The sequence below is a fragment of the Cibotium barometz genome, chromosome 15 (assembly GCF_041138505.1).
Source record: "Cibotium barometz isolate CiBa-2024 chromosome 15, ASM4113850v1, whole genome shotgun sequence".
In the NCBI taxonomy this organism is placed as follows: Eukaryota; Viridiplantae; Streptophyta; class Polypodiopsida; order Cyatheales; family Cibotiaceae; genus Cibotium; species Cibotium barometz.
Genome location: NC_141060.1, coordinates 28,714,440 through 28,730,356, shown reverse-complemented (window position 1 = coordinate 28,730,356; position 15,917 = coordinate 28,714,440). Strand labels below are relative to the sequence as shown.

Sequence of the window (15,917 nt, the reverse complement as noted above, 5' to 3'; positions counted from 1 at the left end):
TCATAGCACTGTTTTAGCTTGTGGGGGGCACGGTGAGCGTTTTCAGATTTCCCGTTCAGTGAGGCAGGGCTGTCCCCTCGCCCCTTTATTGTACCTTATTGTAGCTGAGGCTATGAGCAGGTTTCTTCGGGCTGCCCCTGGTGTTGTGGGTCTCAGGCTGCCTTTATGCATGGAGGCAGAGTTTTTGGACTCTGAGTTAGCAGATGATATGACGTTTTTCCTTGAGGCTTCACATGCTTGTTTATGTGCTTTCCGGACAGCCTTGGAGGCCTGTTGTTTGGCAGCAGGAGCTACTTTCAATTGGCATAAGTCAGTTGGTTTTTGGATCAGTGATTCTCCTCTTGCAGATTGGGGTATAGATGTTGGTTTTACTTGGATTGAGAGAGGATGCTCTGCCAGGTACCTTGGTTGTCAGGTGGGCGTTGACATCTCCCCTGCACAACAGTTTGCTCCAATGCTCTTAATCATTAAAAGCAAACTTCATCATTGGAGTAGGAGGAAGCTCGACTTGGCCTCTAGAGCTTTGGTGGTTAACAAAGTTTTGCTAGCCACGGCTTGGTTTATCGCTTCGTGCTGGATTTTTCATAAGGGCCGCACTAGCCAGCTTCGTCGCCTTATTCGGAACTTTCTTTGGTCAGGGCTTGATGGAAATGCACACACCGGGGCCAAAGTTGCTTGGGAAACCATTATCAGGCCTAAGCAGGAAGGGGGATTGAATATCATTGACCCTGAGGTGCAATGTAAGGCTTTGCATTGTAAGCTTGTTGTTAGGGGCTTTCTCTCCGGGCACTGAGCCATGGAAGGACTTTCTCATGCAGCAGATCACGAAGTGTGTCCCTGTTCGCGGAGGTGACTGGACTCTTAGCTCACGCTTTATTTTTTCGGATGCAATTCACCGCTCCCCTTCATCCCCCCTAGTTAGGTCCCTCCCACAGGCCTGGGACTGCCTGAGGAGTTTTTTTGGTACACATCCCCTCGCGTTCAGTGGAGGAAGTTAACCGGCAGCCCATTCTGTGCAACGATTTGATCTTAGATGTGCACGGTAGGCCTCTTGGGGCAGCTATGCATATTCTTTGGGTTGGCTGGGAGACCCTATGCTCCACAGTGCTGGCTTGGAAGAGGCTTCAGAGCCTCATTGAGGTGCAGAGATTGGTTCCATTTCACGCAACATTTAAGAGGCTCTAGCCGGAGGATTGCACAGATTGATGCAGCAATTCCCAACCACTGGATTACTGGATCTTTCTTGGAAGGCCGTCATCATTCTTGGTTTGGGGTTTTTTTCTGGGACAGGTGTTCCTGCTCAGGTTATGGGTCTCCCCTTGCTTAGGGAGGATGATGTACTGGTCTTTTTTTCTGTACAAGATGGATTGCAGCTGGAGAGATGTGAAGTGCAGGACCTTATTGAGGGCCCTCAGATTCGTCCAGTCAGAGTTGTTGACAGTTTAGGGAAAGCATGTCTTTGTTGACGACCCCCCCTCCCTAAGGGATGATCACAGAGAGTGTTAGCCTTTGGTTGTATGGTGGTTGCCCTATCAGACATTTGCATTGGGACCCCGGCGAGTGGGAGTGGAAGGATGCTTGTAACCCTTTGAAAAGCATGCCTTTTTTCAGTTATACGGTGCGGAATGCCAGACATCTTATCTTGGGACACATTCAGAGTGTCCCTACTCTTAGACCCCATTGGGAATCTTACGGCATTTCGACTGACATTCAGAGGGTATTCTGGCGGAGATTGTGGCATTCTTATAGGAAGCCACAGATTTCTTCCTTTATCTGGGTTTATCTTCATGGTGGTCTGACCACCAATCAGTGGAGGTTTGTTACTGGTGCTTGCCCAGCATGCCCTAGATGTATAGGAGTTTCGGAGTCTGTTTACCATTGTTTATGGGAATGCAGGGAAGCACAGAGGGTTTGGTCTGCGATTGCACACCTCTTTGGTAGGATTAAGAGGGATGCTATCATTTCTTTTGGTTCTGTCATTTGGTTGACACAGTCTGGGCCTCAGCTGAGATTCGAGGGGATTGACAGGAGCTTGGGCATTATGGTTAGGCAAGGAGTTGCTCGGCAGTGTTGCCTTCAGGATTTGCCACTCACACTTTGTCCTCTTGGACAAAGGTTAGACAGCTCTTGGGAGATTATTGCTAGCACCTTAGCCTGGAATATCTGGAAGGCTAGATGCATTGAGGCCATTGAGGTTAATCCCGTTCTCGTTTCTCAGTGTCTTTGCAGGATTTGTGTGATATTATTCACACCATTATGGCTACCTGGGCCAGAATCCAGGGATCTTTGAGGGCTGCGGAGAGGAAGCTCGGCTAGTTTATGAGAGAGTGGGGCATTGGTATCTTTTTCACATCCTCTCATTCGGGATCCTATTGGTAGCACAGGGCTCCTGATTGGTTGAGATCTCCACCTTTCTTGGTGTGAAATCTCCATTTTGTAAAATTTTTTCATACTTAATAGAAGTCTCCTTTTTGCAAAAAAAAAGTGGTCTTCTTCTGTTTTTTAAAGTGCAATAGTTATCTGGAAATATCCCGAATAACCATCACATACGCTTTATCTCTTGTGTCCTGCAATATGTCATCAAGAAAAGGTAGTGGATAATGATTTCTCTTTGTGGCAACATTTAAGGGCTTGTAATCAATACAAACCCTCCATCGATCATCCTTCTTGGGTCTGATCACCACTGGATTTGCCCAATCAGAGTGAGCCATTGGTTAGATGAAGCCTACTTTAAGAAGCTTAGTCACTTCTTCTCAAAGCACTTGAAATTGCTCTTCTCCCATCCGTCGGAGCTTTTGAAACATTGGTTTAGTTCCTTCTTTCAGCTCTATCCTCAAAGGATCACCCTTGAATCCCCTAATTTCTTCATATGAAGTGATGAATAAGTTAGGAAACTTTTTGATCATAGAAAGATACCTCTGCCGCTCGAAAGGCACTAGGCTGGGACACAACATCTTCTCAAGTAAATCATCCTTGGTTGGTTGAAACACCTTTGGTTGTATAAGGTTCTCCATACTTTCAAACATGCCATCTTCATTAGATTCTTGAGTCTTTTGTACTTGCAAAGCAAGAGGCTCATCTTCTGTTAGCAAAAAAGAAACTTGCCCTTCTTCTTCGTCATCGGTAACCTCACTTTCAGTTTCCGTCTCTTCTTCTATTGAACTATCTTCACTTTCTAGTGTTAACTCTACCTTGCTAGACATATTAAACCTCTTCTTTTTCCCCACATTATTGTACACAGCGATTACCCCTTTCCCTCAATTTTGTATAGCTCCAACTCTTCATAACCAAGGTCTACCCAAGATAAGAGGAATGGCCCCTAATCTAGCTGGCATGACATGGCAATCGACCTTACAATGGACACCAAAAACTTTTACATCCATCCCAGCAACAATCCCGAGACATCTCACCTTGGCATGGTTAGCAAGCCTAATTCTAAACCCTGAATGAGATGCAATTTGAAGCCCCAATTTTTCCATACATGATTGGGTTAGTACACACACTTGTGCTCTGCCATCTATGTAAGCTTCTCCAATATTATATCCAAGATGCCAAGCTTCAACAGCCGGGCAAATATCTGGCAACTCCTCAAGAGAGAACTTCAACAGTTCCCCTTCTTGGTTCCAATGGTTCTTTCTTTGTAGGAGTGGCTAACTTTTTCCACTTTCACTTCAAGAGAGGACATAAAATCAGCAGTTGCCCAAAGGTAATGTCTGCTTTCCTTTGACTAAAATCCTTGGCCAAAGTATATTCTTCCTGTCCTTGACCTACCAGCAAGTCAGTCACTTTGAAGTGTCTTCGTGGCCTTCTGGTTTTCTTTCTCTCCCTGTTTGGCTCTTCCATCATAGTTTGCTTCTCCTTCTTATGGACTGTTCTTGCTTCGTCATTGGTACCTCCTCTTGTTCTCTTGGTGATGGGCATCACATCGGGCACTTCCTCCACTCCGATCAAGCTCACAGCTTTCCCTTTCTATTCAATGCCCAGTCCACTACTACTAGGTTTAGAAGAATCTTTGATCTCAATCCCATAATCCTGAGCTTTGTTGTTTAGGTTTTGAGGTAGCGGGAACATATCACCACGCATGCGAGGCGGCTTATCACAATATGGACTAATATGATCCCATTCTCCACAATTGAAACACTGCAGTTGCATACCCCACGACCTCGACTCCCATACCAACCTGTAGTTGCACCTTGAGCTGGCATTGGCATGTTTCCCCTTCCACCATTGGGAGGCCTTCCCTGACCCCTTGTCCCTGTTAGCAGTCATCTCTTGTCTGCACACTATGTCAGGGCCTCTGTTGTGGGTGTGTCGCCCGTATTTGGTGTCTTCCCATTTTTCCTCACTCTCCGTATTTTTTCCTATTTTTTTTTGGAGCTGTGTGTGGGTTGTTGGCTACCCCCTGATGCTTGGCCGAGTGTGTTTGTGTTGCCCGACTGTACTATAGTGCTGGCCGACTACCTGATTGCTTGGCCGAGTGTGTTTGTGTTGCCCGACTGTACTATAGTGCTGGCCGACTACCTGATTGGGTATTTTACAGGTCGTGGGCTACCAGTGCAGCTGTAAGCTGACTTTGGGCTGACCGACCAACAGCTAGGGGCCCCTTGGCCCCACACTCCTTCGTTGTATATTTCCGGGATTTACTGGTGTATATAGTAGAGTTACACATGCTTCTCTCTCTTTCATTTGTGTATTGCTCTCTACAACAGTTGTCTTCATTTCCGCTGTGTAGTTTGACATGGTATCAAAGCCCCAGGTGGCTTGAAGCTTGGAGACAGTGGGACGTCGAGGGTTTACTGATTGGAGATTGTTTGGGTTGTACGGGACTTGGAGATCGGGTAGAAGGCGGCCATCACCGTCGGACAACCACCTTGCATTCTATTTGCAGCCTCTTCTTCTTCTTTTTTCCTACCCACCCTCCCTTCACAAGACCTTGTGAACCCTTGAGATGGCAGATTTGCTTGAGATGGCTGAGAAGCACGTGAAGATCTCGACACTCCCCACGTTCCTGGTGGACCGCCAGTTGGATGGGAACAACTACGGCATATGGAAGGTAATGATGGAATCTGTTTTGGAGTCCAATGACTTGGTTGATTTCATTGTTGTTGGGGTTCCACAGCCCGAGTTGGAAGATGGGGAGTTACCCTCTATTCGGAAGGAGTGGGAGGCACATGCACAGTTATGGGATTGTGTTAATGCCTGAGTTTGTTCTTTTATCTTCCTCAATTGCACACCACAGGTGATCAATCACATAAAGCATATGACACTTTGGCCATAGGGATTTGGTAGCATTTGGCTTCTCTCTACAACAGGGTATCACCCATGAAGAGGATCTCCTTGGAAGTTCAGATGCGGGTGATGAATCCTGCAAAGTCGTCGACGATGTGGGAGCACATCAATAAGTTGTAGGCTCTTCAGCAGGAGATTCTCTAGGCCGGGAAAGAGATTGTCAAAAGATATGGCCATAACATTGCTGTAACACTTGTCCTCTCCGTACTCAGCATTTTACTACTAGTCGCAGGCTGAGCACCATCACATGGGAGGACCTTGTGTCCATGGTCTTGGACCAGGAAGAGTGATTCACGAATCCTTCATAGGGTGGAGGTTCTAAGGCCTTGACTGGCCAATGGTTGAAAGGCCATAACAACAACAACAAGGGCAAAGGGAAGACTTCATCGGAGAAGTCTTCTGAGAAGAAGCCCGATTCAGACCGAGAGAAATTGAAGGCCGAGAGGACCTGTAATGATTGTGGCGAGAAAGGCTACTATTGGAGGAAGTGTCCCAAGCGGACTGGGAAGAGTGCTGATTCTTCAGCTTTAGCTGCAAAGACTGCAGCCTTTGTGCACTTGGAGATGTTGGATACCGATGCTTCATCTTCTTCGGGCGAGGAGGCAGTTGGCTTCACCGCCAAGGATACTCGGGAATGGATTCTTGATAGTGGTGCTTCCAGGCACATGACTCCTTCTCGTGACTTTTTTCAGGACCTGAAACGGTAGTTAGGTCGCATTTTCATTGGCGACAATTCCACCATACCGATTCACAGTGAGGGCCGAATGTTCTTTACGTCCCCGCACTTGGTTTTCATCTGTTGTTAGTGCATGAGGTGTGCAAGACTGGCTTCTGGGTGGAGTTTGAGGAGCATTCTATTGCTCTACGGGACCGCGAGACTGGCCACGTTGTTTGGGAAGGCGGAGTGGAGAATGGTATATACAAACTCTCAGTACTCTTCTCTTTGACAGGTTCTCAGATTGGTGATTTGTGGCACTTTCGGTTTGGCCACTTGAATGTGCATGCACTGTGGTGAGCTTTTCGGGACCAAATGGTGGTTGGCTTGCCAGATTTTGGCAGCAGGCAGGGACGTTGTAGTTCTTGCATTCGTGGTAAGCAGCACATGGAATCTTTTCTGAAGCAAGCTTCCAGGCGGGCTTTGAAACCTTTGGAGTTGGTACACATTGACTTGTGTGGACCTATGTAGACGCCATCCTTGGGAGGTCCTTTGTACTTCATGCTGCTTGTAGATGATTGTAGCAGATTCTTTTGGGTTTATTTTCTTTCATAGAAGGACCAAGCTTTTACTTGGTTCAAGAAGTGGCATGTGATGGTGGAGAAAGAGTCTGGCTTGTAGATATAGACTCTTAGGGCTGACAAAGGAGGAGAATTTTCTTCCAATGCATTCATGCGGTTTTGTGCAGAACATGGCATCAAGCGAGAGCTAGCCAATACAGGTTCGTCGTCAGAGAATGGAGTAGTTGAGCGTAAGAACAGGACTGTGGTGGAGCATCGTGATCTTCCTCGTCAACCGTTCTCCGACGACTTCAGTACTGAACATGACTCCCTTTGAGGCGTATTTTGGCAAGAAACCTGATATCTCCCATTTCCCTGTGTTTGGGAGTGATGCATATGTTCACATTCCAAAGAAGCAGAGGGGGAAGCTCGACACAAAGTCCCAAAAGCTTGTCTTTGTGGGATATAACTCTCTTTCCAAGGGATATAGTTTGTATGATCCAGAGAGGAATGAGGTTGTCGTCAGCAGGGATGCGATTTTTGATGAGTATGTTCCAGTTTCTACTGTTGATGAGCTGCCACCTCTTGGAGACCCAGAGGATTCTGCTGATGATTCCTAGTCGATTGTTCCAGCTGGACAGTCTCAGTCAGTTGAGGAGGTTGAGCCTGTAGCTGGAGATGAGCCCCTGCAGAGCAGGCAGGAGGCTCCGGGTTCTGTTCGAGTACCCAGGTGGTTGGTAGACACCCTTCGGGAGTTAGGTGTTACGGAGCTTCCCTTCGAATGGACCACAGAGGATGGACCTCGAAGATCGCATCGAGTTCGTGACAAAAGTCATTTACCTGAGCTTTTATAGGTAAACTATGCTTTGATGTCTCGTATCATGCGGGACAAAGAGCCCACTTCCTTCAAGGAAGCCCTTGCACAGGATACTTGGAGGAAAGCCATGTAGGTGGAACTAGATGCCATAGAGAAGAATAATACTTGGGAGTTGGTTCGAAGACCGTCGAAATGGTCTGTCATTGGTGTCAAGTGGGTCTTTAACACCAAGTATACGTCAGATGGGTCGGTGTCCAAACACAAAGCGAGACTTGTGGCTAAGGGTTATGGTCAGCAGCCTGGCATCGACTATGAGGATACCTTTGCATTGACAATGAGGATGACCAAGATTCGGACCATTCTGGCCCTTGCTTCTTCTCAGCGGTGGCCCGTATTTCAGATGGATGTGAAATCTGCGTTCCTTAATGGTGACCTGCAGGAGGAGGTGTATGTTGAGCAGCCTCTAGGCTATGAGGTTCCAGGATCAAAAGGGATGGTTTACAGGCTGCGGAAGGCCTTGTATAGTCTTACGCAAGCTCCCAAGGCTTGGAATCAGAAGATTGATTCCTTCTTTCTACGGATTGGATTTCAGAGATTGGTTGCAGATCCTAACCTATATCTCTTTCGGGAATGCGGCATGGTCACGTTGATCATCCTTCATGTGGATGACCTCATTCTCAGTGGCGGTCATATGGAGCACATTGCAATGACGAAGGCTGCCTTGTCAAAGGAGTTTGAGATGACCGATTTAGGCTTACTCCACTTCTTCTTGGGATTGGAGATCTGGGAGACCCAGAGGGGGTTCTTTGTCTCTCAGCAGCGGTATGTCCATGAGTTGCTTGAGGCCTTTGGGATGGAGAACTGCAAGCCTATCACGTCACTGATGGACCCGAACACGAAGCTTACAGTAAATGATCCTTGTGAGGCAGTTGATGCCTCTCTGTACCGGAAGCTAGTTGGTTCATTGATCTGGTTGTTGAACACCAGATTGGACTTTAGCTTTCCTGTGGGGTTGTTGAGCTCATTTATGCAGATGCCATTGAAGTCTCATTGGGACAGAGGATTGCGGATCTTGCGGTATCTGCAGGGTATGAAGGATCTTGGACTCTTCTACACCACCGGAGGTGCAACGAAGGAATGAGTTCGACTCCAAGGTTGGAGTGACTCAGATTGGGGAGGAGATCCAGACACGAGGCCACCCGCCGAGGTGGCCACAGCAAGAGTTTGGTCAGCCTTATCCAGTACCCTTGTAGGATTGGTTGACCTGTAATTTCTGAGGTGCAAGTGTTTTGGGCTGGAAACAAGTGCATGTTGGCTGTTTTGAACTGGCTGTACAGCTCCAGGAATCCCTACTGGGTGCTGGACACTCACACGTGTGAATTTCTAATGCTGGAAACGTGCTGAATTGGACTGGCCGATACAGAGGCAACTGTTGCCAAATAGCTCTGAGAGGAGTTAGTGAAGCGTGGACACACCTTGTGGATGTTTTTGTGGGCTAGAAGCAAAGTGAGAGCTTGTAAAGACATTGTATACTGTCTGTTTATGTGCTGCCAAGGCAAGAACCGCCCTCATAGTTGTCATTTGAGTTGTGGGAGCAAAGGTTTCAGCAAAGTCGAAACCCTCCACTTGTGAAAATCCCTGTGCAACCAACCTAGCTTTGGATTTTTCAAGTGAGCCATCAGCCTTATACTTAGCTTTCCAAACCCATTTGGTACCAATTACCTATCTATTTGGTGGTCAGTCAACTAGCTCCTAGCCGTTGTTCTTTATAATGTTGTCATACTCAGATTGCATCGTGGCTTTCCACTTTGGATGTGCTAAAGCTTCGTCCAGGGTGGCTGGCTCTTTCATTGTTTCCATTATCTCAACCATCAAGTTCATGTTGACGATGAGATCAGATGCTTTTCTCTACTTCTCTATTCTCGTTGATCTGCATGGTCCATCCGTTGAAATTCTGACATCTCAAGTACCGGGTTGCGCTCATTTGTGCCCATGTTGGAAGTGGCTTCCCGTGTAGTGTAACAGCACCTCGGTGTGGTGTGTGAGAGTCTTCCTCCTTTGAAAACTTCTCCTCCTTAAGAGAAAATTTGCTTGGTGGGTTGGGTAGATGGTGGATTATTTCTCCGGCTAATGATATAGTGAATGGACCTGTCTCCTCCACGGAGTGTGGCTGCTTCACAAACACCACATCTCGGCTGGTGATTATATTTTTCACCTTTGGATATAGAGTCAATAAGCCTTTGACTCTTGATTGTATCCAAGGAAGATACACTTCTTGCTTTTGGCGTTAAGCTTCTTCCTTAAAGCATTTGGTATATGCACATAACATTCATAGCTAAATGTTTTGAAATGAGACATTGAAGGTTTTTTACCAGAGGAGGTCTCTTGCGGTGTGATACCCTTGAGTGCCTTTGTGTAGCACCGATTAAGGATGTAAACTATTGTGCTCACTGCTTCAGTCAAGAAAGTGTCTGGTAACCCTTTTCCTTTCAGCATGCATCGAGCCATCTCCACGATGGTCAAATTATGACATTCTATGACACCGTTTGCCGAGGTGTGTGAGCAATGGTGAGTTGGGGCTTGATGCCATTCTCCTTGCAGTAGCTAGTAAATTTCGTCGAAAGGAGTTCTCCTTGTCAATCTGTACGGAACTTTTTCACCTTCTTTTCTGTCTCATTCTCCATAAGCTTATGCCACTGTTTAAACTTGCCAAAAGCTTCAGCCTTAAAGGTGATTCATTAGAATGCATTGAAAGATCAGAGATTGGCATCGCTCGCAATAGCAAGCTAACAACAGGTTCCTCTTGATTTGAGGGACATAGAGTACGTTTGAGAGCTTCTTCTCTTCACTTGTAGCTGCCACAAAAGAGATGGTTTCAGACCCATCGGCTGGATATTTAGCATTATTCTCAATAACAATACTGATGGGTTCTTGTAGAGGCTTTGAGGAACTATCTAGTCCTTTTTACTGGTCATGTGTCGGGATGCTCCACTATCCAAAATCCATGAATCATCTAAAACAGGAGCTTGAGCAGATGAGCATACATCTTCAATGGTGACCTAAAGTTCAAGCTCGGTTTTTGTGTTGTTAACTGACTCCTCTCCCTTCCATGAAGACTCGAGGGTGCCGTTCTTCTCATTAGCTTGCTTCTTTTTGCAGTCTTTGATAGCATGATCCTTCTTTTCACAGTAATAGCAGCTCTCTTGAAACTTCTTCTTCTTTGGCTTTTTCTTCTTATCATTAGAAGATGTCATGTCTTTGTCTTTAGCATTGATTGAAAATTAACCATCACCGCCATTGCGGATCTTTAGCCGCATCTCCTTCTCAAGCAACGTAGTACTAAATTCTTCAAATGATAGGGGTGGTACTGTAACCTGAGTGCTTAGTGCCGTAACCAAGCAATCATACTTTTGTGGAATGCATCTCTGGGCTAGTTTCGCTTTGGTCTTTGTAATCCCCACAATAGCCATTTGATTCCGCAGATTTTGATCCGTGTGATAAATGCTTCAATAGCTTCTCCTTCAGCAAACTTCTTAGTAGCAACTTGATTCTCTAGTTTCTAAATCTTGATCTGATTCTTGGTCTCATACTGATTTCTGAGTTTGGTTCAAGCCTCCAATAACATAGTTGTGTTTTAAGTCAGAGTAATAACAAAATCACTTACGCTGGTGACGATGGTGCAAAGTGCGTCAGCATTGCGCCTCTTCCATACTTGAAGAAGTGTAGCATCTCCGGTGGAAGTGTGTTTGGACTATTGTTGGGATCGGGGGCTCCCACTAGTTCTGCATTTGTTCCCATAACAATTTTTAGAAGCTCATAAGAGTCTAGAATGGCGTTGATTTTGAATTTCCATAGAGTGTAGGTTGTCTCATTAAGCATGTGTTCTGTGAAGGTTGTTGATTAATGCGCAGGACTGGTGCAGCAGAAGCAACACCAACAACCGAGGTAGAAGCCATCACTCCTAGTATTCTATGCAAAGAAAGACTAGACTTTATGTAATATTTTTGCTAAAAGTACCCATCTTATAATACCATATAAGAATATAGTACAACGAAAAGATAGATAACAAAACAAAGTGCAATAGACAATGCAATAGATAGAGAATGGAGAGAATTTGGAATTATGAGATAGACACGATGTGATGGTGTTTTCCACCTGTGCGCTCTTAACAAGTAGATCTTAGATTGTGATCTAGACAAACTCTGGGTGGAGGATGTATTACGTGTAAAGGTGCGGATACTCACAAGCATTGGATACCTTAGCTTGTGATAACTATGTCTATAATATATATATATATATATATAGTGTTGCAGGTGGTAGGTCGACGCGTATATAACATGGGCGGTTACGTGGCATAGACACTATCATTCCCTTCAACGCGGCCAACTGACCACATGTGCACCGATGTCTTCTCTTTATAATGGGGGGTTTTTACAAATGTGCACCAAACATTGATGTGAGATGCATGCTGAGAGGCGGGCATTGAGTGTGTACTAATATCTTTCATATGGGAAAGAAAAAGTATTCAATCCATTACAGCTGTACTGTTGTGAATTTATTCATTGTAGAAGCTGTCACATAGCTATTATGGACCAGAGCTGTACTGTTGTGAATTTATTCATTGTAGAAGCTGTCACATAGCTATTACGGACCAGAGCTCTGAATAGGGCACTTGCAGTGATTGATTTCTTTGTTCAAATGTTTTTCAAATGGTGTTTGCCTTGCTGCTGGTTTTGTATATACTGCACTATCTTTGCATTTTGTTGTGAATATTTTGTGAACAATGCATCAAGGCACCACATGAGTTCAATTAAAAGTGGGAACTTGTCTCTTATTGCACTTAAACGAGTCACCTGCTGTTTTATGCACACTGACAAAGCTACCTGCTGTGTTTGTAGTTAGAACAGTCAAGTAAAGATCAAGGATTCTTTCAAAAAGATCCTTGTATTCCTGGACCTCTGAGGTCTTCATATGTGGCTTCTCCCGTACATATCAGGAAATCCAGAATGACCAGGAAGAAAAAGAAGAGTGGGTCGTTAAATTTTGTCTCGATAAAAGATATTCCAAGCTCAGGAGCTGACTGCCCGCTGGTTGAAGAACAGGCTGATCACAGTTGCTCAGGAACGTTAGATTGCCTTGGCTTTACTCCAGTGGACACAAGTGCAGATGAAGAGAAAAGGTTGCAGCAGAAACTTGATTGCCCTCAGGAACAGGACTCAGAAGCTGACATAAGTGAGCAGCAAGGATCTGTGGAAGGCTTTCTGAGTGGACCAGGGAAAATATCCACAAAGCATTCTCAGAATTTAGATGGTTCCCAATCATGGGTTGTAACAAATGGGAAGTATCAAATGAAGGTTCCGTCTTCAGATAGCAAACGTTTGAATGATGCCCTAAAGAAGCGAAAGCTTGCTCAAATAGACTTTGACTGGATTGTGGAAAGTGTTGATAATAGTGCAGTTGAGGAGGACATTGCCACAGAGATTCATTCTGAAAGGCCACACAAGAACAGGAGAGTAGCACCTAAAATTAAAAGTCTTGTAACTTTAGTGGAAACTGCTCTTAAAGACAAGGACAAGGATGGGCTTGGAGAGCTGGGTGGCCAAAGGAAGGCCAGCATAAATGGATTGCAACAAGTAACCTTAGACCAGGAGGGTTCTTTGACACCAACTGATGGGCCAAGCAGTTATCGAAGTAAGAGTTTGAAGCGCAAACGTCTTGCAGGTATGAAGGGGACCACAAAGGGGGAGGCTTGTAATAGAAGGAAGCATGCACGTTTGTGCTCCTCCAAACAGTGCTTGCCATCTCACAATCTAGACTCTTATAATCCATCAGAACATACAAGGTCTCCTGAAGACAATTCAGTCACATTAGGTACAGTTGAAGGTGCAATGAATTCTGACTCTCTTGCTGCCTGCCTAGCAGAGGAGATGTCTCAGTGTCCATTTGTATCAAAGTTGGATTATGGAAACATGACAGGGGAACGTAGAGTATCTGTGATATGCAGGGCGTCAAAGGATCAGGTTGGAGAAGCAAATCCCACAGGTTCAGCAGAGAAAAGGAATATCATGCTTGCAAACAGAAGCAAGCAAAACACATTGTTTCAGGCTCCTCCTTGTGATTCAGATCAGTTTAGACTCTGTGGAAATGGGACTGCAGATTGCAGAAGAAGCTTTGAATCTTTGAAAAAGGCATTCTCAAATGTATCGTCTGAGGAAACTTGCCCTCTCAGCATGGCAGAAGCTCTAAAAGAAAGATCAAATGTTGCCTCTTCGCATGAGCAGGCAGTGAGAATTAACACCTCTACTTTTCCAGCAAATAAGTTTGCCATTCAACGTTTTACCAGTAGCAATCCTGCTTCCAATGTGGGCTGTTTTGCTACTGGTAATGATTTGAGTTTGAGAGAAAGCGATGGACAAGATAGACTTCAGCTTTCATCTACAATCCAGAAATCCTTCTTTGCGGAAGATTTATCATGTTTCCAATCTGTTGACAGCCTTAGGACCAGTTACATGGCATATGGTTGTGCAGTTGATCCAGAAGGTTCTGATTCTGTGGCCAGATCAGGAAACCAGAATCCTTTGGCAATCCTGTCGTCCGCATGGTCAGAGAATTCACAATTTCTAGCTGCGGCATCTGGGATAACAAAGATCACAAATAATGGACAGATTCTAGCATCTGCAGACAGGTTAGAAAATCTAGGGATATCAATGTTGAAGCCTCCAAGAAAGCATGGAACCCCACAGGTCTCTTTTGTAACAAGTGATTTGTGTGAAAGATCAGGGGTAAACGGCAATCAAAGTAAACACAACAGACAGGATGTCACAAGTGATTTGTGTAAAAGAATAGGGGTACATGAAAGTCAAAGTACACTCAACAGAAAGGATGCAATCATTTTGGGTGGAAGAAACCTGTTTGCTGCAAACACAAGTGCTCAGAAAGGAGGACACAGTAGTGTGACTGAAGGGATTAAAAAAGGCATGCAAGCTGCACATGGCACTATGGGTGAGAATGGCATACTGCCTCACAGTCTACATGATAACCTCAGTTCCACAATCCTGACTTCTAACTTGGGTCCAATGGTTCCAACCCTAGCACCAGGAGTTTTGTTGGAAGACAGCCATAATATTAGGCATGAAGTTGATGCCCTTGATTATTCCCCAATGCTTGCCATGTCTACAGGAAGGATGTCTCTGTCATCAGATTTGCTGGCTGATCTTGCCAGGACGAGGGCTGGTAACTCCACTAGGGAACAAGACCTCTTACCACCAGAAAATTGCATCATGAGTGATCGGCAGAGTACGTTAAACACTTCTCTTCAGCATACACCTAAGGACATACATATAGGTCAAGAATACTTGAATCTGATGCCGTTGCAAGGGATTGCTAACTCCTGTCACACATCAGTGAATGGAGGGGCTGTGCAGCCACACTTTCTGCAAAGAGCATTGCACGCAATGAAGGGAAGCACCCCAAAAAGCGTCCCTGAACGTGTTAATCCAATGGCAGGCAGTATTGATGTATCCGGGAAGCTTTGTAATTCTTCATTAATTCCACCTATTTGTGGAAATCTTTCAGCTGCAAGAATGGATGGGACAAGAGAAAGTTTGTCGGGGGCAGAAATAACATCAAGTTTTAATGGCTATGATACTGTTGAGTACTCTGGAGATCAAGGTGTGGTGCATATTTTTGGTAATCCTGTGTTCAAACTCATGGGTAAGAATGTCATGGTGACAAACAACAACATTAAATCATTAGGCATGGAAAATCCTGATTATCAGAATGGAGCACAAAGCCTTCATCCATCAAACTCTATTCGGCATCTTGGTCTGTTGCAGGAAACAAACAGTCAGTATCCACAAACTCTGACTCAAGATATCTTCTCTTCTTCATGCCTTGAAGCTTGGCGAGGGGATTCTTGCAAGCCAAGAAATCATTCTCTCATGATGGAAAATCTGGATTTTCATCCGCAAGCCTTTCAAAATCTACCCTCAGTTAAATTTGGCCACATGGTGCCTTCTGTATATAAAGATCCTGCCATGATAGCATCATCTCCGATCCCAGTGCCCATTCCAGGAGGGAGATCACGAGTTTTGAGTTCAATTACAGAAATGCATTTGAAGAAGCAGGCATTTTATAAAACTTCTAACAAACCACCTGCTGAAGTCATTATTATTGATGATTCTTTGCCAAACAGTGACACTTCCATCACTTCTATCTTGTGCAGAGGCGGGGGCATAGTTGCCCAACAAAACTGCAGGCCTTTTCCAGCCAATAACTTCTTACTATCTCAGAATGAGCCACAACTACATGGTCGAGCTCTGGCATTGAATTCTAAGTCTTCTACCTGCTTAGCTGATACTCACAAGCTAGGGCTGAGTGTCTCCAGGACTCTAGATGGAGGCAATCAGCGGTCTGGCACCTTAGCTGACATTGTGCAGAGCTCAGAAAGGAGCAGTACCAGGTTGGTAGATTGCAATGTATTAGCAAATTTCTTTCAGGCTGACCTACAAGCTTCTAATGTGTTTCTGAGCATATTATCTCTGATTTTAATATATTTGCTTAATCCTTTTTGTTGCCATTCTTTGTTTTTATTTTA

The 15,917-nt window shown here is 45.0% G+C and overlaps 1 protein-coding gene across 4 annotated transcripts in view; it reads left to right on the top strand.

Annotated features, from left to right (window-relative positions):
- LOC147631140 (uncharacterized) overlaps window positions 1-15,917 on the top strand; it is a 64,773-nt gene that overhangs the window by 14,372 nt on the left and 34,484 nt on the right. For all 4 annotated transcript variants that reach the window (XM_086809483.1, XM_086809485.1, XM_086809484.1 and 1 more), the window contains exon 3: window positions 12,220-15,782. In XM_086809483.1, coding sequence (XP_086665609.1) covers window positions 12,220-15,782 — 3,563 coding nt within the window. The remainder of the gene's footprint in view (window positions 1-12,219; window positions 15,783-15,917) is intronic.